The sequence below is a fragment of the Serinus canaria genome, chromosome 1 (genome assembly GCF_022539315.1).
Source record: "Serinus canaria isolate serCan28SL12 chromosome 1, serCan2020, whole genome shotgun sequence".
Lineage (NCBI taxonomy): Eukaryota > Metazoa > Chordata > Aves > Passeriformes > Fringillidae > Serinus > Serinus canaria.
Window position 1 is genome coordinate 48,655,719 of NC_066313.1, and position 23,144 is coordinate 48,678,862.

Sequence of the window (23,144 nt, forward strand, 5' to 3'; positions counted from 1 at the left end):
ATTTCTTGAGCTTTGCTGTGTGTATGTATGTATAAATTTGATATGTGTATGTATATTATAAATTGCTTTAATTTTTAACAGTCTGTAAAGCCAAGGTTTGTGATTTTGATTCATAGGATATTATCTGCCCTACAAAGAAGAAAATATTTTCTATTGCTCAATATTACTATTATTATCTATTGTATTTGTTTTACCTTGAGTTCAAATAAAATAGTTTTGGTTTTCAAACAGTTGAATAGAGCTACATTAAAAGTGTGAGCAGGCTAGAAAGAAAGGTGGTTTGGTTTTAGAAATAAATTATTCAGGAAAGGAAATGTTATCTGTGGTTAATTGTTCTATTTTTTTGATATCATCAGGTCCTTAAGGGTTTTAACTGTCTGAGGTCTCAGTCTCATACTCTTTACAGTTTTACCCATTGGAGGAAAAACAATTCCACTTTTTATATTTTGAACACAGTTCCTCAGTTTTGAACATCAACAAAAAGTTAAATGAAAATAAATTGCAAATGCTGTCAGAAGAGACCAGAAGTCAAAACATATTTGTCATTTCAAGAGAATCTTTCATTCCAGTGGGTAGGCCAATTGGGTTTTTTTCAGTGACCTGAGTTGCTTTCAGACATTGGCAGCAAATTTAATTTTTGAATATGGTTCTAAATTTTAAGGTATTTTTACTTAATACAAAGTGATTTAATGTAGCCTTTAAAATTAAAAACACATTTTTAAAGCAAAGTCCTACTTATTGAAAATTGATAGAAATTTGGTTGTTACGTGGAGGTGAAGACATATTTTATTTGTTCCATATGACACTAGATGGATATAAAGATTTTTTCTTTGTATATCAAGCAAGTAGTATCGTAATTGTTAGAACTGTACAGGAAAAGATCTCTTTAATTCAAGAAGAGGGATTGACTCCTTAAAAGAAAACCATTTCTCCATTTTTAGTATAATCTAATTATCTGACCAGGAAACCTACCCGGGAAAAAGGGCAAGATAAAATTTGGTATATTACCAGGATTTAAGATAATTATTTTGTTCTTAGTGAAATTCTTACTTTTTTTTTTTTTTCCATTGTGTGGGGGAATATCTTTAGTTAAAATCTATTTAAATCTGTGTGAGACTCTATTTTTCTCAAGTACATTATAGTAGATGATCAGCAAATACTTCCTATGAGAAACTGCAGCTGTTGTCAAGTCTGGGTTATAAGAATTTTAACATCATTTTATTTTATATGAAACTCTTCCATTATCACCATAAAAAATATTAAACTTTGCCTTATTTCCTGATATTACTGGATATAAATAAAAGATACTATTGAAATAAAAGATCTTAAAATATATTCTGCAGTGAAATATATTCTACCCTTACTTAAAATGTTTGTAGATGGCAAAGTAATGTTTCTTTCAATATTATTCAGATATTGCTCATAAGCTAGGTGTTATCTTATGGTGCTTGAAGGAAAAAGGTCACACCCAGGAAGGAAAAACTATTACGGTAGTGTCCATGACTACCATTTAACAATAAAAATATGTATTTCTTTATAGCATTCTATACCTCTGTGTTTATTTTACCTTCTGACTTGTTCCACAGGGAGAGAAAAATATATCTGTATCTGCAGATTTGCTCTCATTATAAGTTTGTTGAAAGTGCTTATGTTTCTTCTCCTTGTTTCTGATAACTTTAAAGGGTCTGCAGTACTTTTAAATTTGTGTGTAGTCAGACAAAGCAAATCTTGCAAAATTAAGAGAAAGTTCTCTCTCTTCAATTTAGGTCATATATAGCTTTACACTTCGAAGTAATTCATTACCAGAGTCTGAAGGGAAATGGCAGATCAGAACTTTTCTCTTGAATCTGAAGATTGTCTGAAAAACACAGTCCTACAAAAGTAAATGCTACAGACTCGCTTCTTCTTGTTCAAAATACCAAGTAATTAATTAAACTTAAAATTAATTAATTTAATTAAATAGGGAGATAACATTAAAAATGATTGTCCAAAACCTCTGTACTGGATTATCAGGGTTTTTGTCTTAAAATCATCAGTCACGCGTGGGTTCTACTTTCTGGAAAATATTAGTAGTGAATCAATATTTGAGCTAGTTATCTTCATCTCCCTTGAAAACAGGTGAAGAAAGGTTAGGGCATGTTTAGGGTATGGCTCATCTGACCTGCTTTGAGATCTACTGGTCACTAGAAATGCCAATCTTTCTTCATTCACTACAGCTGTCACCGCTAATGTGTCTTGGTCAGATCAATCCTGACTCCTGTGACATGGCATAACTGAACTCCAGACACAAACACTGGTTTATGACAAAAGCTGGAACCAAATTCTTTGATGTCAGGCACTTAATCCAGTAATGACATTATGTTTCTTAGTAATATCCCTATCCACATCTCTTTAGCAAGAGCTACCCTTGTGAGCTTAGCACAAAATACCAAAATTTTAATTTCTGAAATGGGAGCAATTAGAATAGCCTGGAAAATACTGGTTTGTTCCATGTTGAATTCTCCACTTAGATAAGGATATTTTCCCAAAATTGGTATGTACCAATTTTGTTATGTGTTATGTCTGGAGGATGTGGAACTAGAGACACAAAATCTAAGAGCAGCCTTTTCTCTTACCAGGCACAGGGTAATCAGTACATGTTTTGAGAGAGAAACACCCTTCCATCAGAATAAGAGGAGAGATAGAGGACCGTGGTATCTTTTGTTAGTAACAGCTAATAAGCCTTGCCATGTGAAACTGAGTAACCTTTTCAAATTATAGCTACCAATTACAAGTAGATTTAGCTATAGGGGTCGGGATCACTTGAAATGAGTTTTTCCACTTCTGGTTGCTATTGAAGCTGTCCTTGCTTTCCTTGAAGGTTTATTGGACTATTCATTTCAACAGTGTTTCCACATCTCCAACAGTAGAAAATGTGAATTATTTTTTTTCCTTTTACACTTCAGCTGGCCTCCTGTAAATTACTTAGAACACAATTAAAATAAAAGAAGTAATGAGTAGATATTTTCAGTTGAAAATTGATGTTTTAGTTTGCATTACTCAGGAGTATTTCAGAAATGAAAGTATGGCAACAGTGCAATTTAGCTTATTATATATTGTGAGAAGCAAATCAGTATGTAGGTTATCAGAAACTTCTATCAAAAATTGATTGACTTTTCCACTTGCTTGCTATCACTGCCTGTATTTTTCCCAAAGCACTGTAAATTAGTAGATTTCTTAAAAATATGTGTTGCAGTGGGACTGGAAGCTATTGATTTATTTTTCTTGACAGAACAAACTATATTAAAATGTTGCAGAAGCAGCTTTCTCTTTGAAGACAAGTAAAGTATCCAGTTTTTCAGGTCCCCTAGGTCTATAGTACTCTGGGAATGACACTGTTGTTTGTATTTCTAATGTAGTAGCATAGAGATTTCCAGAATATTTTCAAACTATTTTGCATGAGGAGAGCAACCTAAGTATACAAAGTGGACTAAAGGATGAATTTCCAGTTCCTGTGAAAATATTCTTTGCCTCAAGAAGTCCTGAAAAAACTCATGTCTCCATCCCCCCCAAAATCTAGTTGTATATATATTTCCAAAAAAGGAGAATTCTATAAGGAGCATGAGTGGTAATCCTGATTATCATAAAATTCTGATTCTATTGAATTTCTACCTGCTGCTCAAAATAATCATACTGTTCTTCTGATGAAACATACGCTCCTTATTCCAACTATATCTGAAAAGACATGTATTTGGAGATCATGAGATAGAATTGAATACATCTTAATCTATTATTTATTGCCCTTTACCAGCTACTTAAGGCATCATAGGAGAAGTTTGCACATATATTTCATTATTAATTGATCAATAATTATGTATGCATGAAGCAGTTGTAATAGGGATTATTTTATTTTCATTTGTTTGTACAAATTACAGATGTTTTAAAAGTTTTTTATAAAACTTTCAGTTTCTTAAAAAGTAGTGCTTAAACCAAAATGTTTTAATATGTTTCTTTGTCTATAGGGAACATTCTCTCTGTTGCACTGTTAATTTTTGTTGCTGGATGCTGTAACCTACATGAGAGATTTCTTTAAATTTCATTTCTAAGAAATGTCGAAGTAGCAAAACACCATCTTTCTCAGAGTACATCAGAAATACAGATATTATCATAGGTACCTCTAAAGTAATTTATTTTTTAATTTTGTGGGTTTGAGTTTATGCTATAAAAAAAAAAAATTACTAAAAATATAAACTGAAAAAACTCGGGAAATTGACCTAGGGAAAAAAACATTACCATATTGTTCCTAATTTCCATTTGGGTTTTGTTTCAAAAAGAAAACACCTGGCTTACTCTAAAGCTAACATTTCTTTAATGTGACTACTCATTTTCTTATTTTTATTGTATCTTTTTCATATCTTTTAGTTAATATCTTGGTAATGCTTTGGCTTAAGACGTTTTGTTTGGCAGCCAGGTAATCAATCAGACTGATGTCTTATCCATCAAACACTGAGTGAAAGACCTTTGAGTAGTAAAGAAGAATTCAGACATTGATTAAAGACTGCCTAAACAGATCAGGAGGTTGTGTCTGTCATACATGGCTCTTTCAGTGTCCTTTCTGTGGTCAGGGTAGGTATTGCCTGCCTTAATGTCTGCAGGGAAAGGAACAAATGATAAGACTTTTGAGGAATTTGAGCACTTAGAAGAAATTTCCAGAGAACAAAAAGAGAGGACATGCACTTACACACATCCAGCTGTGAACAGAGGCTGATGATAACTGTCCTCTTCAATCACCTCCCAATCTTGATTTCCCCACCCTGAGTCTCTCCTGCTCTATTCCTCTCCCATTTCAGTGCCTCTCTGCTTTTCCTGGTTGACAACTACATTGCTTCTCCTCACGAATCCATGCTGGCTAAAAGAAAATTCCCAACCCTCTGCCTTAAATCCCCTGTACCAAAACCTATGCCTTTCCAATTGCCAACCCACCCCAGAGTATTTCCTATCTGATTGTGCTCAGTCCCCCCATTTTCAGCTCTGTTCCTTCTGCCCTCAGCCACACATATCAGAGCCCTGGTGTATCCTATGTATGGTTTTTCCTATTGCCAGCCAGAGGCTGCCAAGGCACATGCTCTACTTCCACCTCCTTGTGTGCCCATGTAGCAGCATGCTGTTAGACAGCTCAATCTGCTCTGCTGCATTGCTGTCCTTGTGGAAGGAAAGGGACAGTGTTTGGTCTCACAGGAATTTTAGAAACCTGGATAAATATGTTGGCAAATAACAGATGCAGGTTAAATGCATGCTGCATTTATCAAATGTTTTTGTAGATAAAAGACTGATAGTGAAAAAATGGAAAATTGTAACCCTAAACCAGGCTCTTTTCCCTTATGTTTTAATAATACAATTTAAAAGAAATTTCTTTAAAAATATGAGTGTTCTAAACATGAACTCTCAGTGTTGTTCCTGTTGCTTTGCATCAGAAATAACAGAACTCCATGAAGTCTTTTAGTGGGACATGACCAAATTTGCCTATTAATGCACAGCTACATGAAGATTAATATCAGCCAAGCTGCCAAAATTCTAGACCATCTAGATTCTACATGGTTGGGCCATCATCAAGATCACTATAAAAGAAATTTTTACTCTGGTAAAAGCTTAAAACTTTCACAGGGAAATAGAAATGCCAACAGAAGAGAAAGTCCTGAGCAGCAGATAGAGAGCAGCTTGGAATCTTAATGCTTCTTTTAGGGGAATTCTTCTCACTGTTTTGCCTTAACCTTGAGGGACTTTTCTATTCTAAGCTCGTTCTTGCTTACTTCTTTCAATGTATCCTTAAATCAATGTATCTTATTGCTCTTGCTTACTTCTCTCAAGGTACCTTACTACTCTTTGATTCTGTTCCTGTATTTAGTTTCTCATCTCAGTTTAATCATGCTGCTTCTTACACATGAAAATTAGTTGAGACGTTGCAGGGAAGAATTTTTCCACTCTATCTTGGTGGCCTTGAGTTTAGGAATTGATTAGTTGACTCTTCCACCTATGGAGGAAGCTGTAATATCACTGCCTTTTTGGAATGAAAGCATTTTCAGCTTGGAGGGTGCTGTTTATGGAAGTTTTTAGAAAGCTGCAGAAGGTTTATAAAAGTCAACTATTAAGGTTATCACCAGCACTTTAAGATAGCTATGCAGAAAACAACTCATAAATTCTTCAGTTCAAATGCAGAAAAAGGTGGTGTCAAGTCCCAAAACCCTTCCCCTGCCAAATGTTTCACTATTGTTTACAGAAGAAATTTGACAATTATTTGGGATAGTATTGCTTCCCAATACTTTTTCAGCCATATTGTAAGCAATTAAAAAAATTATTTTCATTCTTCTTACTTTTGAAAAATTTCAGCACATTTTTCTCTAGTAGGAAGATTTAACACTATGAAAGAGACAAGAAGATCACAGGAAAATACACTTTATTTTTTTTCCATCTTTTTAAAGTAAATAAATTGTGATTTGTATAATAACTTTTTATAATGACAAAATTGTGTGTATTTGCCTTACATACAAAATGGCTCATTATTAAGTTAATAAACAGGGGGAGTGTGGGTTGTATTTTTTAGCCATATGGAAGCAGTGCAAGAGCTATTTAGGTAACTCAGTAGGTTAAAACAATTACAATTCACTTCATAAATCACAAGCAAACAAGATATTCTAGGGAAGGAGCGTGACGGATGAGGTCACCAGATATACAATATGTCATTTAGTTAACTTAGGCCCATATTTTTCCCATAATATAGTAGATGAACTCATTAGTTAGAATGAAAAACAGTAAGAAGGAGGCATCTGGCTTCCAACTGCCTGTTTCTGACAGGGTTAAGATCACTAGATCTAGTAATGATTCTGCTTTGTCTACTGACATGGCCTTGTGCTGTAGAAAACTGATGAGGTTTGCAGAAAATTTAGTGTCTTACTGTCACAGTGTTAGAAGGTGGACAGATGCAATCAGATGTGGCTTTGCTTCTGTTCATGCTTACCATTTTGCTAAGTTGCTTTAAGTAGTTAGGATTTCTATAAAATAATGGACGTTTCTGGTTTAAGATTTTTCTAAATCACTTAATGAATCAGTATTTATTTCTGCATTCAGAAGGCAACCAAAGTGCTATGACCTGGTGTAAAAGAATATGGAACAGAACTTACAGATATCCAGTTTTACAACTAAAACTGATTGGGTTTTGTGACCTATGCTAAGAAGTTTACCATTTACCAAAAGTAGTATTAGTATTAATAATAATGTTGATCAAAAAAGTCTTTTAAAGCATCTTTTCACCCATATTTGTGTGGATTTCACACATCCTAATTTGCTAGGATTCTTACCTGAAAGGTAGTTAAGAAGTTTTATCAGTTCTTAATTTATTTTTTCTTAAGGCACAAAATGTAAATTGAACCTTTTAAACCCTTATTCATTTAGCTTGCTTTGTGTTTTCAAAATGAGAGTTAATGCACTCCACTTAGTAGTTTTGAGGTGTTATTCATAGTGATAAATCAGACTGAGCTGAATTGGCTTAGTGTGCATATTTGTATCAGGTATTGGAGGCACAGCAAAAACAAGTAAAGATACAAATCTGATTTTTGCGTACATCAAGTACACATACAATTGCCTGAATTTAGAATAACTTCCTTTGATATTTTTGCCCTAAATTCTTTCAATTAGTGTTGTCAATCGTAGTTCTTTCAATAGTATGTCATACTGAAATTTTATGTCCACAAATATAACTTTACTTCAATTTTTAGCATCAACTGACGCAGGCCTCCCATCATTTTATTTTCATTTGGGAACAAAGGTTTGCAAGTCACCTGCTGATTAATTAAGTACAGTCCTATTTATAGCATCTCAAGATTAGTTCTATTTTTTTAACTTGCTGCACTGATTGGAATGCTACTACATAACCTTAATTATGTATGGATGACTGTCACTTTCCGAATTAAAATTTTTTCATGGTGAGTATGCACTGGTTTTCTCGTGCCAACCCTGCAATCCTTTTTTTTTTTTTTTTAATTTTCATCTTCAGCTTGTATAGCTGAAGATGAAAATTAGCTTTTGTATAACTTCTCAGCATTAGTTTGGCCAGACTATGTCAGTCAAATTCTTTTCTGCAACAGTAGATTGCTAAGTAACCCCACAGTGGCACTTCCACGTTTCTCAAATATGAAGGCATACACAGTATTCCATAATGAATCCTTCCAGAGCCCTCTCTAATGCTGTTAATGCTTAGCTGTTGCAAAGCATTGAAAAAGTTTGGAGTCACATTTGCCTTTTCTATGAGATTCTTGTATTGGCAACTAAATAGTTACCCACCAATTGATATATCCAAATCCTTCTTTTCAGTCATTTACCAAAGATGGATTCCAGTTATAATGGGAATCTCTGTGATCTTCACTAGATACAAAGCTTTTCACTATTAAATGTAATTTGCAGTTCTGCCATAATGCCTTCTTATAATTGTGCTTCTGTGACCAGCAGTTGCACCTCATAATTTTGTCATCAGCAAATTTAGCCACAATGTTTTTACCTGAAATTTTACTCAAAATTTAAACAAAATAGCTCCCGTGGTATTTTTTTATCAGTGTGATAGGCTTTTCTTTTCTTTTCTTTTGAAAGTAACTATTGGCTCCTTCTTAGCCAGTTTCTTTTCCCACATTCTAATTATTTCCAGGGTCTCATGACTAAATTGCAATCTGTTGTGACAACCCCAGCTTTACTGAATTTACCATATTGACCGTTAATTTCTCTGAACAATAAGTATTAAAAAATAATACTTAATACTTGAAGTATATACTTATAAGTATTAAGTATTATTTAAGAAAGCCATTTTTTAAATTCATCTCTTTGCATTCTATTACTATTCTTTACTCAAAAATAGATCCTGAAATCTTGCTTTCTGTTGAAGGTGTCCAGTTGTCGAGATATTTTTTTTCCTATCTCTTGCAAAAAGAAACCTTGTATGGTTTTCTTCAGTGACATTTTACTATCTTCAGTCATCTGTTTAGCAAAAGTTAAAAAGAAATATCCATTATATTCCTGGCTATTACTAGACCAGGAATATAATGGATATTTCTTTCAAAATTGACTTGGAGTAAGTTCATTACAATAGATTTTAATGTGTTAAAAATCTTTCTTCTGGTTTACTCAAGGTAGTTGACTTTGCACAACTGTATTTGGACCAGTTTTTCTGTTCAGCATTGCTGACTGTAATGGAAATTGAGGTTGGGTGTAACCTAACTTCACCATGTAGTGGACCATCGTCTCTTTTCAGTGCCCTCTTTTCGTTTGCATAATAATGGAGCCTTATGCCATTTTATTCACCATCCATTTCATGGGCAACAACCTGCTTTACTGGCTGTCCAGTACTAATCTTCCCTTCAGTTGAGAAGTGTTATCTTTGTATGGATGGAGTTTAAAGAGACAAGCAGAAAATTCATTAGCATCATTCTGTGGATCAGATGTCTTTCTGTGCCAAATATAGGCAGTACTAAGTAGATATGGATCTTTTTGCTTCCTGACCTGGCAGATGCTAAATGCATTTGATGCAGCTCATAAATCCAGTTTCTACTTCCTGCTTCACAAAGAACAGCTCATATCTATTTGATAAGATGCATTTAATGCACTTAAGAGAAAAAGAAGGAAGTGGCTTCAGTGTTTATGGCTGTTAAAAGAAGAAAACAGTGCTCCTTTATAATGGGTGATTCTGCTTCATCTTTTTAAAAGCCTCTTCTCTTCTTTCCTATTTCTTGTACATATGAAAAGGTTTACATGACCATTAGTTCAAACACATAAATAATCTCTTACAGATTTTGTTTAATGTGTACATGTATGTACCCACACTTATGCCTATATGCTAAACAGGTATTTTTTACCTGACTGTAATAAAAAATCAATAGTGAGATATGAGATTGTTTTTAAAGTTACATTTCTGAAGCACATTTTTTTGGTAACAGAGCTTCATTCAAATATGTCATAAAATATTACCCATAATATCTAAACCACTGTTTTAGAGCCATTAAAAATGTTCTTATTTCATACATAGGACAGCTAAATCTTGTAACCTAGACAAGTAATTTAATGAAAATAATGTAGTTTAAAAATAAACTAGGAAAGCATTTTGTCAATAAAAATAACCCAATTTGTCGTTCTCTAACCAAAATTAGTATAAGTTACTTACAACTCTAGCTGACTTTTTTCTAAGCATACCAAATTATTCTTATTTAATGAAGATTTTGTGTCTCCTTCACTGAAGTTATTAATAGAGGTATGGCCTTCTCGGTTACAAGACGCTGTAAAATCCTTTTCAGTCTGGAAATGTTCCAAACTCAACGGATTTCACTTGTGTCTCTCTGTGAAGCTGCATTTATTTTGTTCATTAATTGTTCCTGAATTACGTAATTTTACCTTTTGTGGGAAAAGAAGAGGTATTTAAAAAATCAATAACACTTGGTTTTTTTCCTTCATGTATAAATTAATCTGTATTCAGTGCAATGATATGTGTGTAGAAATGTGTGTAATACACATTTTAAACAAAATACAAGGCAAAAAAAATGGTCTAGCAGTTTTCTTTTGAATGCAAACTTAATATTTGATGACAGCAATACAAAAGTAAATTTTATAGCAATCCAAAAGTATAAGTGATTGCAATTTTCCCTTTTAGTAGGCTCAAGGATAATATGGTTCTGCAGTTGATAGGTATAATTTTTAGTGTTGTTTTTGCTGGCAGTATTTTGCTTTTGATTACTGTGTGAGTAGTGGCCTGTAGTTTCTAAATGTCACTGAGTTTGTATAATGCGATTTTGGGCTCCCTCTTCGAAGTCTGTCTATAAACAGCTGCTGGAGGTAAAATGTTTTGTATGTAGAGTGAATTTTTAAGGTTTAAAATACCATTATTTGTGACCTTTCTAACACATTTCTGTAATATAAAACCTTCTGATCATATATTATGGGAAAATATCAAACTAAATTTTGTTTATAATCTCTATTTTGCTGCAGAGACACCAACTGTGTTTCCAGAAAATATCAAAGATAAAGAAACACCAACACCGGTTGAAGATATTCAGCTGGAAAGTTCTATTCCTCATACAGATTCTGGAATTGGAGATGAACAGATGCCCAATATTTTGAATGGGACAGACTTGGAGACCAGCACAGGTCCCGATGCTATGAGTGAGCTGTTGTCTACTTTGTCTTCAGAAGTGAAGAAATCTCAGGAGAGCTTAACAGAAAGCCCTAGTGAGATTCTGAAACCTGCATCATCAATATCCAGTATCAGCCAAAGTAAAGGAATCAATGTCAAAGAAATACTGAAAAGTCTTGTGGCAGCCCCTGTTGAAATTGCAGAATGTGGCCCAGATCCGATCCCTTACCCAGACCCTGCACTGAAGAGAGAAGCTCAGGCTATTCTTCCCATGCAGTTTCACTCATTTGACAGGTATATGGTTGGACTCATTATTTTATATTGATGTAGTTCAGAAGTTTGAAGAGCTTTTATTTCTTCAAGAAGGTTATTTTACTATTAGTTGGTATTATAGTATGTTAAAAACAACAGCACTATGTCTCCCTTTCTGCATTACCGACAGACCACATGGTATAGACCAAAGTAATTGTCCTTGTTCTTCTCTGTTAGCAGTGAATAAAACTCTATGAAGAACTTGGAAAACAAGCCTGTTGCAAAGAAATATATGTGCAATAAAATGTTTTTTTTCTTTAACCCGCTATTTTAGTGAGAAGGAGGAGGGGCAATAACTGCTGATACAGAACAGATTGTGCAGAAATTCAATAGAATATTCTTTCAAAGGCTTAAATCTTAATTGGATCCATCATTGAACTGTTTTCTGGTACTGAAATGCTTTGACCATGGCAAATTGTTGGCTTGGTCATGGTGGAAACCAGTTTTCTTTTAGGTCTTTAAAACGACAGAAGCTGTTAAAGCTCAGAAGTTAGTGCTTAAAACTAAATTCACCAACATTCCCACAAAAAGTCTTTTGTTGTTTTGTTTTTTTTTTCTTGTGCTGTATCTTCCTAGTTTCTAAAAAATATATCTGCCTTTAAATGTCCAGTCCCTCTCAGGCATCCTGAACATAGAGATTGTGCTGTTGTGGAATTCTCAGCATCCTTCCAGGAGTGTAGTCCCATCCATTGTGAGTTTAGACCTAAGTCTTATGAGTGTTGATGTGGTTGTATTTTACATCCTTTCAATTTCTTAATGAAAATATTTTTAATATGTTAAAATTAAATCAAGGCTTAAAGACAATTTAATACATGTCTTGAAAACTTAAAAGTATATTAGTTTATCAGGCAGGTACAGGTAAAGTTCAGGCAAGTAAAACACTAAAGGAAATAAAAAAGTAAGGCAGAAAAGAATTATATTGTGATTTATGAGGGAAAAAAATCTTTATTTGCAAAAAACCTGAAAAAATATAATAAATATCTTCATTAAGTTTTAAGAAAAATAATATTCAGTGTTTTCAGCATAACATAAACAGTAAAGTGCAAGAAAATGTGTCAGAATTTTAGAATAAAAGTGAAGTACTTTTCCATTATGAGGTCCATAAAAAAAATCTTCTTGTCTTCTTGTCTCTCTATATAGAAATACTGCTTTTCTAAAATAATTTGATTAACAATCAAATAGTGTCTCTTGTAAGAAAAATTATTTTATCAAGATAGGAAAAATGAAATACTTTTTAGAAGCAATGAATATATCCCTTTGTGGTATTTTAGGTCTTAAATAATATTTTTGATCTTAAGACTTTTCTAGAGAAAGCTAATTTATCAGCTTTTTAATTAAGATGTTATTTTTTTAATTCATCAATCTGCACATTTTTATTTTCGATTGCTTTCAATATGAAGTGGAAAATATTTTTTTCTTCCTATGCAGTTAAGAATTTTTCCATTTCCTCTGTGAGGAACCGCCATATTCCAGAATGTGTGCTTGTACATTAAGCAGTATAAAACATCATGCTACCTGTAGAAATAATCACACCTTAACTGTAAACAGCAAAAAGGTTATTTTATCTAAATTTCTACCTGGGTTAATAAGAAAAATATTTCATTCACAGAGCAATGGTTGATTCACAATATGCCAGACACCTAAATTAAAAAGGAGCATATAATCTTATGAGATGTCTTTGTCATTGTTAGAAGGAACTTGACATAAAGGTGATTGAAGACATGAATTTTACTGTGCATTTTTAAATTATAGCTCTATAAGAAAGCATTAAAAACTCCAAGGGCCTGCAGTTGGTTTGCCATAATCTTTATTTAATGCGAGCACCTCCATTTAATTGTTCTTGCAAGTATCTTTGAAACATCATTAGTAGTAGAAGATAATATAGAATTTTGGAATTATTTAAGAGGTGCCTCATATCAAGAGCTTATAAGTTTTGCTGGATATTTCATACTTAATAAACTTAGTAGCTAATGAGTTTACTGGTTTGTTTTTTCCCTGACCTGTCACCTTGCCAACCAAATTTGATGATTTCCTGTAAAAAGTGCAGCACTGTATTGTGTCTTGGTAGCATACATTGAATATTCAGCCTTCGGAATCATTCACTTCTTCAGAGGAAAAAAAAAAGTGGCAATGGGTGAAGTTTGGGCAGATTCACTTTTACATAATTTCCAGTGGGTTATTTTTTTTTCCTCTTAAATAAATGACCCTGCTGTCTGATTTTGGTGAGTGAGGTAAATGATGGTTTTTAGTATAAACAACAACTATGAAGGGAAAAATGACACGTTCAGGCAAGTCCAGCAGATTGGGAAATGTTACATTCTTTTATCCAGATAAACAAATGTTTTTGAACTGTGGCCATCTTGATAAAAATGCAGATGTTCTTAGCCCATCAACTTAGACCTCAACTGACTAGTTCCCCTCCATGGCTTCATTATTGAATGACGACCACTGTTCAAGCAAGTATTTCTCTGTGCTGATTTTTCATATTGCTAGAGTACTTACTTGACCACTGTGACAATCTTTGGAGGTAAATATGGATGGTGATGGTGAAACTTTTCCAAATTATGAACGTGGAGCAGATTCAGATCCTGACCTTATAACTTTTCATAGGGGATTAAACAAGGGTTAGGGAGAAAAATCTTTGAATAGTATATTGAAATAATAACTGAACAAATTTAAGGACTAATTGACAAAGCAGCATGAATGTTACCTAGTGGTGATTTCTGAACATTTCCTGTAGTATCCCAATAACTATTGATAAAGTGAAAAGAAATTACAGCAGGATTGTCTTTCCATACTTGCTCATGTAAATGAAATTGTGTTTACTGATATAAAATAACAGTCAAATGAGATAAACTGCTTGTTGTTTTTTTTAAGCTAAAACTAGACCTGTAAACCATATTTCTGTAGGATCTTGTGTTGCTGTAGTTTATGCAGCTTTTGGTACTTCACTGAGAAGTGTGGCTTTTGGTTATCTTTATTGTCCTTGGGGAGAACCATTAGGAGTGGAGTGTATTGTTTTGTCAGGTTCTATTTGTTTCAGGTTTTATAAAACCAGCACAGTGATTCCATATTTATAACCAAATGTAGGTTAGAAAAAATGTATTTTTCACATTAATCTGAAGATATTCTTTGTACTTTTGAGGCTATTTTTTGGGGTGGTTTTTTTTTTTGGTTTTGGGGTTTTTTTTGCATCTGGATGTCTGAGTGCCTAGCAAAAGAATAGTTGAGGTAATTTTCTTTAATTATGATCATGGATGAAGGTAAACACCATGTAAAGTAAACTCCTGTAAATAGAATTGAAATTGAGAACTATATTTTTGCATTTAATATGATGTGTTTTGCTCTGCATGTTGTTTTAATTGTACATTCATAATGTGTCCATAAGACTCATTTTGGATGATGCTACCACGTGTTCTCCCGTGGAATTTTCGCAGTCGTAAATGAAACATAAAGGCAGAAAAAGTGCCCAGCATGTTTTATCAAATGGGAGCTGTGTGGAGCTAATGTATGCAGGAGTTCAAGTGCTATCAAATGTAAATGATGAGGTGATATTGATGAAAGGACGGGATTGAGGTCTCGGGGGGCGCTGATGACGGATTGAACAGAAGCGGCCTTGCGCCGCACGTAACTCAAGTCTGTCGTCTTCACCGCTCAAAGCCGTAATGGGAGGTGGCAGTCTGAAATGAGTTGCCACGGCAAAGAGTATTATTTTTGAAATGCTTTCACACAAATCACTAGGCCCTGCATACAACTTAGTTTCATGCTTTAATGTCATCAGGAGGCACAAATTGGTGTGTCTAATTGTTTGCCACCTGCCAGCAAAATGAGCTGCCAGGCAGCCAGACGGGTTTGATTGTCTGTCAGCTCTTCAATAGATTGAGAGTGACAACATCAAAAATTTCACTTCAAACTCTGAAGCTTTGAGCAGCTTTTCAGAGACCTCTTCCCCACAAGTGCTTCTGGACAACTGCATTTTTCAATTAGTTTTCAATATATTGCTGCCTTCTGCCTCATCTGTCTTAAGGTAGCTGTAATTACATTATGAGGTATATAAACAGATTTCTGGGACACAAGAGCCTGGATCCTCAAAGTTATGACATGTCTTTTAACGTCAGACTGAATTTCTTGAAAATGGCATCCAGGTTGACATTTTTAGAAGCAAACACAAAGGGTGATTTCACCTAGATTTGCGACTAATGGAGCATAACTCACCAATAATTCCTTTTCGCCTTCCCCTCTTCTGTCTGACAAAATTCAGTCCCTCTTATTGATTTTTAGGGTTTGGGGATTCTTTTTTTTGGTCAATTTGTGTTGTTCCCACTGGATGCAACCTAGATCATTATGGTTTTTGAATTTGTTTGAATTTGATTTTGAATTTGATTCTACTCTGTATTGAATTTTGAAGCTTACACCTCACTCTCTATTTTTTTTCTAGTAGAAATTTCTTAGATGGGTGCTATTACTGAAATTTAAAGTGCCTTGTGTCTCTTTTTTTTTTTTTTTTTTGAACTGAGTTAATTTATATGTATTTTCTGTTCTTAGAATTATTTCAATGAGAAGAATGCTTGGATAAGCAGAAAATCTTGAATTCCTAGAAATTAATAGAATAGGATTTTTTGGTGCTTTTAAAGAAGTGATTCCCTTTTATCTATTATAATTTCACAAATTGGAAGATTATGAGTTTACTTAATTTACATACTTGGTGAAATTTTTAGGAATGTATTTGAGAATATTTTGGAAAACACATCTCTCAAGTATTTTAGTTTTGATTTTTGGAGTTTTTTTTCTTTTTTTCCCCTGACAGAAGGACTTAAGGGACAGTTTTAAAGGTGCTAGAAAAGGTGGACAACTTGTGAGAGCCAGTCAGGTCTCACACATGTTCTTCTTGTTCATACAGAGACAGGTGGTCTTCAAAAATATGAATAATTTTATATGGGTATGCCATATTTAGAAGGATTACTCAGAGAATCTATGTGTTTTGTAGAATATAGTGGTGTGGGGTTGTTTTTTTTTCTTTTTTTCCTTTATTTTTTCTTTTATAGTTAACTGATAGAATGGGAAAAGACAAGAACTGGGAGAGAAGATGCACTGAAGTTTCAAATGAGAGCTCCAATGTCTGTTGTATGATTTGCCACCTGTGGGAGATCATTAGTTTGCAGTGGTCTACTAAGTCATTTAAATAGAAGGCCATATTCCTGTTAGAGTAATTTGATTCTCCAAATGATGATTGCTGAAAAATAGATTTGATTTTCCTGAAATCTTATTAAAAATTTGTCATGGATAAATACCTTTTAGTCTTCTCCCAGCAAAAATGCTTACTTTTTAAAGTCAATTACAAATAATTGAAGACAAATAGAGCAACTATCCCATGAGTCAAGAAGGAACAGGTACAGGTGCTGTCTGTTTCTTAGGCACTGCATTCCCCATTACTTTGGGTGTCACAATAGTGTGTGAACAGATGAATGAAAAACCTAATCAGTAGTGTGGGAATTAAAGGACTCATCTGGTTCAAGCTCACTCAAGGTAATTTTCATTGTCTTTGTGCAGTGGAGAGTGGTCCAAAGAAAATACTTGGCGGATTCTCTCAAATATGTTTTTCTGAGGTAGCAGTAAAAGTACACTCCAGAGAAGGAGGTATGGTTTCAGATCCTGTTAGAGAAGAGGGCTGAAGTTGCATTGTCTGTACTCCTAGAGAGTGCCTTAGTCACTCATTTAGTAAGTATAATAAAAGAGAAAGGGAAATCTCATTGCCACATCAACTGTTTAGAAAAAAATCATCCTAAATTTATGAATAGGTTCAAGTCAACCAAAATTGGGTATATTAATCCTAAATTCATAAAGTTTTATTTATTTAGGATTAATATATAATAATTCATACATTTTCATAAAGTTGTAATCGTATTCCCCATATCTGTCATTAAGCAATCTATAAACAGGTAGCTCTTTCAAAACACCTCTTATCACCTGTGCAATATGAGCCTTTTCATATTCATACACATGGAACTGTAGGTATATCTGGCCTGAAGTTGATGAGGAGAAACTAGCATCTCCCTACTCTCTACTGTATTTCACTGCCTGTATAGATGAAAACTGAACTGCATTTTTGTCTTGCTGTTTATTCCTATCTGCTTTCTTTGACAGGACTGCTTATAGCTTTTTAGCCTTTTTTTTTTCCTTTTTTCAGCATATATACTAGATTAGGTTCCTCACCCATACTCATTTATACCTCATATTGATTGTTTCTTTGAAGGTTTTTTTTTTTCTGTATTTGATTATGATCCTGACATTTAATACATAACATGTTCACTCAGATTCTATTCACTTTCTTCAAACTTATTAAGCTTCCAGTATTTCCCATTTCTCTGTTTAGCCAAGACCATTAATTTTTCCTGATAATTAGCTATTTTATCTTTTAATGTTTTTCTTGTTTCTTGTCAGTATTTTAGATCACTTTAGATGCTTCAGGTAATTTATCCTGGATGTAAAGGACAGAATTTCTTTGTGAATAAATGCTTACTCCTCTGCTTGATCCAAGATTGAGGATCAATGATCTTCATGGCATTGTCTAAAAACACACCTGAGATGATTTGCTTTCTTCTAGTTAGAAACAAGCAATTTTTGTTTAGTAGATTAGGATCATTTAATGTACTTTGAGATTTGGAGGTTTTGGTGCATGTGTGGAATCAAATGATTGAAAGAATCTATAATGCATGGATATTCAGCACTAATATTTCATTTGCCTAAGTCCCAACAATGACATCTTTCTGTGAATCATCCACATCTCTTCTACAACTCATGTGTATACCCCACAATTTTTTAATCCTCTTTTTTTCTCCATGGCTCTCTACTCTGAGTTAAACCTTTCCTTCTTGTATCAGGTGTATCTTATCTTAATGCAATCAGCCTAATAGAAGCTTGTTTAATGTAGGATTCAGAATGTGTCGTTAGTAATGTTGCAGGCTCAGATCAGAGTCTGGGGGTGAAATTGGAAAGAACAGGGAGTAAATAACAGTATAAATGTTTCACAGAAGACTAGATATGTACAGAGATATGGCCAATATAAATAACCTTTAGAGAAGGAATATTATGCTTTCTTTTCAGAGATTAAGTTAATCTAGCTGTAGGAACAAGGCAGCATGTCATATAGCTGACAAATTGCCACCCACTTTCTAATGTGATTTCTTCTGAAACCTCTGAAGTTGCTGTTTGACACAGAGCAGTTCTATGAAAAACTTGCCTGAAGTCTGTGCTGCCTTTTGAAGAATACTTGAAAAATCCTCATGCTTTCTGCTGCTGTAGGGGAGGAGAGGAGGAGCAAGAATATTATTTCAGCCTTAAGAGGTTTCACATATCCCACAGGAGAGTAAAGTGATTCTAATTTAATTGCTGCTGCTCAGATAGGTAGCTCAAGACATCCAGTATTGAAGGCTTATCTCTGACCTTTATGCTGACCACAGTGATTAAGTTGGAAAGCCTTTAAATTTTAAAATGGAGAAGAGATACAGAATGTGAATTGCAGAGAAAGAGAAAATATAGAGCTGCATAATTTGTGTGTCACCAGCACTGTGTAGCTCAATATTTAAGTAAAGTCAATTTGAGAAAGTGGTGGGTTTTTTAATTTCCATTTTCTCTTTTTGCATTTCAATGCATTAATGGTATTATTTTCTATCTAGTTATTTAATGCAAATTTCTAAACCCCAGAAGAATCCTGTAGCTATTTGCTGAGGTTATTTAATGAACCAGCAATGCATAAATAGTATGTGGGTTGAATCAACAACACTCATCTTAAGCATGATATGAATTACGATGACTTCAGGCTCAGGTTTAAACTTGGTAAAGGACACTCAGAGTAAAGGAACAGTGATTAGGAGCCACAGGTATATTTAGGATTGAAAACCACCCAAGGAACACAGAAATAAAATCAGTTGCTACAGACAATTACTATTAAGTCTTTACTGGCTACATCATTGGGAATCATTTGAGACCATGATGATGTGATTCCAACAGCTGTGGGCCAGTTTGGAATATTTAGGTAGTCTGAAATATTTTACAAAGCAAGGCCTAAAATGAAACACAGAAGTGTATATAACCTTTTCTTCTAGCCTGTCCATTTTTGTTCCTTCATGAAAGAAAAACCTGAATGCCTGACAGATACATGTAAAGCATCTATCACAGTAAATTCATTCCTCAAATCTTATGGTGCTCAAGTATAATACTTCTTCTGTAAGTCTGTTTTTTTTATTTGCCTGTTTTCACTGTACATGCTGTTGGAGTAGTTAGATTGGTTAAAAGAAGAGTTTTTTTACTTGAAGGGCAGTCATTCTCTTTCACCTTTCTGGATCTGCTGTCCCTCTTGTTGTTTTGCACATTTTTGACCACTCTATTGTGTTGTTCATACGGTTTTTCTGTCTGCTTCATCTAAATGTCATTCTGTATTCACTCACTGTATTTTGTTTTATCAGTAAGAATGAGACATTTTGACAAGGTCACCATGTATGGCATGTCAGAAAGCTACATTTTCTTTCAGCTGGGATGATGTCATCTCACTGATTTTCCCTATTCTTATGGTAGAGAGGTTTCTATTGATATTACTTGATATATTTTGTTATTTAATAGAACCTGACCTATCCTAATGTGGTGATTTAGATACACAAAACAATTCCAGCTATGTGTAGTGCATTATATCTGTGGGATATGAGAAGGATTGTCTTTCTTGCTACAGAAGCTGTATTTCAGTTCTAAACTACACTTATTAGGGGTCCCTTCCAAATCAAACTGATCCTATTACATCTGGGAAGTAAATCTGGCATGTGTGATCTTTGCTATGGAAAGTTAGATGATCTTTTGGACACTCTGAAAGACCACTGTACTATTTAAATATGAGGAGGAAGACCTTGAATTTAGCTTCATCTTTAGAAAAATAGCAGGAAAAGAGGAAATACGTCCAAAGAGATTGTATTACCAATTTAGCAGACAGTAATACCAGACTTTATTTGAAGGGGAAATTGTTTTTCTTGAAATAACTTGCATGTCTTCCACTTACACTGTCTTACATTTGGAAACCCTGGAATGAGTGTGTGTCTAAGGAGTCTGTTCAGCAATCAGGGATCCTTCCTGCTTGCATCCAGACAAGAAGTACTGGATCTGCTCCAATGGCATGGCGAGTGTGGGATGACAGCTGTCAAGTCTTCCTCACATTTCCTGTGTTCTTCATATGTTGCCCACTCTTTCCAGGTTTTGTATATGCCTTTTCTACCTTTATAGACCTGCCAACAGCCTCTCTGTCCCTCCCCAGCTCTTTGAGTCATAACTCTTCACAGTTTCTGTCTGCAAGATCATCTTGTGTAGGTACATGTTGACCTGTGGTCTTGGTGACCTGATAAACCATGTGCCATTAGAATAGGCCAGTCTAAGACACCTTATCCTCTGTGTCTTCTTGTGCTCCAGCATAAGAATACTCCCATTCATTCTTTATTCACCCTTTCTATTGCAATTCTCTACAAAGGTAGAGGGTAATGGCAGTAGTTTCCTTTTGAAATTAATATAATGGGAAACACTCACACCTAAGAAAGAAGCTCTAATTTCTTCTTGTGTTTTTATGACACTACAAGGACTTTGCTTTTGAGTACTTATTCAATATTATAACCCAAATCCAAATATTTGATGAAGTATTATTTGAAATAGAGATCTTTGTATGTAGATTAGGGTTGCTTTAGGAAATTTCATGGTGTTATGGAGCAGATTTATCTAACCCCTGAAGACCCAGCTTTGTTCAGCTGTAGCTGCTGCTATGTGAACACATAATATGAGCAGTGATTGTGAAATTATTAATTACAGACAAAAGCAAATATTTTAGGGTCACTTATTTTAATCAATAGCTATTGCAGTGTTCAGACTCATCTCCTCCTCATGTAAATGGACTGAGACAAAAACCCCTGGCCATGCCTAGACTTACCTCTCTAACAGTATGTGCTTCAGAGCAGGGGTAATCTGTTATTCAGAATGCAGAGACTTCAATTGCCAGCCCTCTAAAGAGAGCAAGGAAAAAAACTGCTTATGGACTGTTTTGTATACTGTCACCACCAGCCTTTACAATCCAGGGATATGGAGGATTGAGACATATAGGAAAAAAGTACATTACCATAAAACATTGTGCCACACCCTATGATTCATTATATGCCATTATATTTACATAAAAATGTAACAAAGCAGTTACTGAAGAAATTTCTTGAGTAAAATGTGGCCTCATCACCCTCAAATAATTGCCTTTACTTGCTCTTTTTTTTCACAATGATTAATTTTAAAGAAGAGTGTACCTGCTTAAACAGAAAGTGTACACAATGATGAAAATATATTGTTAAATGTTATACAAATATCATTTGTTTCAGGTTTGTTTTTCATTCAGGTTTGCCACTGAAACAGACTTTTAAGGAGAAGGGGGTTTTACACATAAATGGAAATATTAAAAATAAAAATGTATATATAATTTCTTTCACTATGAGAGCCTCCTACTGTTGAAAAAATATTGTGCCAAAAAGCAAGTCTTTTGATCTTCACACTTAAAAAACCCTTAAGTGGGATTTCAAATTAGGTTACAAAATGTTTTTTTGACTGCAATGTTTCCTGCTTATATTGGATATTATGTTGGATTTTTTTTATGAAAGCCCTATTCATTCTCTTCTTAAAAGCTTCAAAACTGCTTTTTAAACCTCAGCAATATCAATACTCTGAAAGCAAGTATTTATTATGCTGCATTGTTGCTGTTCAATGTACATCATGTGCTGTTGATTTAGATTAAGATGAAAGAAGGCTGAATCTAAGATTGTTTCTTAGTCATCTCTGTGAAAGACTGATATGTTCATGGTACTGAGGAATAACCTAATGTATTCAAATGTGCAGCTGAAAGGCAAAAATTTTGCTATCTTAGGTAACTTCATTAAGATCCACAAATTGACAGTCTTTATGACTGCATGCATATAGACCTCTAGTCTGCTGGCATAATTTCTGACAGCTAACATTATCTTTGCAAATCTAGAACACATTGCAGTGTTATACTGTTGATAGCAGTGTTCTCAACATGTTGAGATGGTAGAGTCTTTCCATTTTGTGGGTGTTGGAAGATTAATTAGGTTCTTCAGAGTCACATGAAGCTGCAGAATAAGGATAGGAGTATGGTTTCAGGGCCTGTTAACAGTTTTACCCTATTTCAGGAAGGTGAAGAAAATTAACAATATTATGTATTTCTCAGCAACTGCATCATACAACAGCCTAAACCCATCACAATCAAAACCTCTTCCTGGCTCCCTTGTGCAAGTTGAGTAATCTGTTGTTTCTTTTTCCCCAGGAGTGTGGTGGTACCAGTGAAGAAACCCCCTCCAGGTAGTCTGGCTGTTACCACCGTTGGAGCTGCCACAGCTGGGAGCGGGCTGCCACCGGGTAGTACACCTAATATATTTGCTGCAACAGGAGCTACACCAAAAAGTATGATTAATACAACAGGTATTGTCCTTAAATATTCTTGTGACCCTCATTTTGTCTTTGTTTTGTTACCTTTCGTGGTGTTTTGTTTTGTAATCATCTTTGTGTTGCTGTTGTTGTAGTTCCAAAATAAAACCTGGAAAGGTTAAACCTTGGCCTTTATTAGGGACAGTGTTTTTTCTTGGTCTGTATTTATAATCTTTGATAG

General features: G+C 34.3%; 1 protein-coding gene across 1 annotated transcript in view; it reads left to right on the forward strand.

Moving 5' to 3' along the window:
• Positions 1-23,144, forward strand: part of NBEA (neurobeachin) — a 453,025-nt gene that overhangs the window by 161,412 nt on the left and 268,469 nt on the right. Inside the window, exons 31-32 of the mRNA XM_050977434.1 lie at positions 10,999-11,437; positions 22,803-22,957. Coding sequence (XP_050833391.1) covers positions 10,999-11,437; positions 22,803-22,957 — 594 coding nt within the window. The remainder of the gene's footprint in view (positions 1-10,998; positions 11,438-22,802; positions 22,958-23,144) is intronic.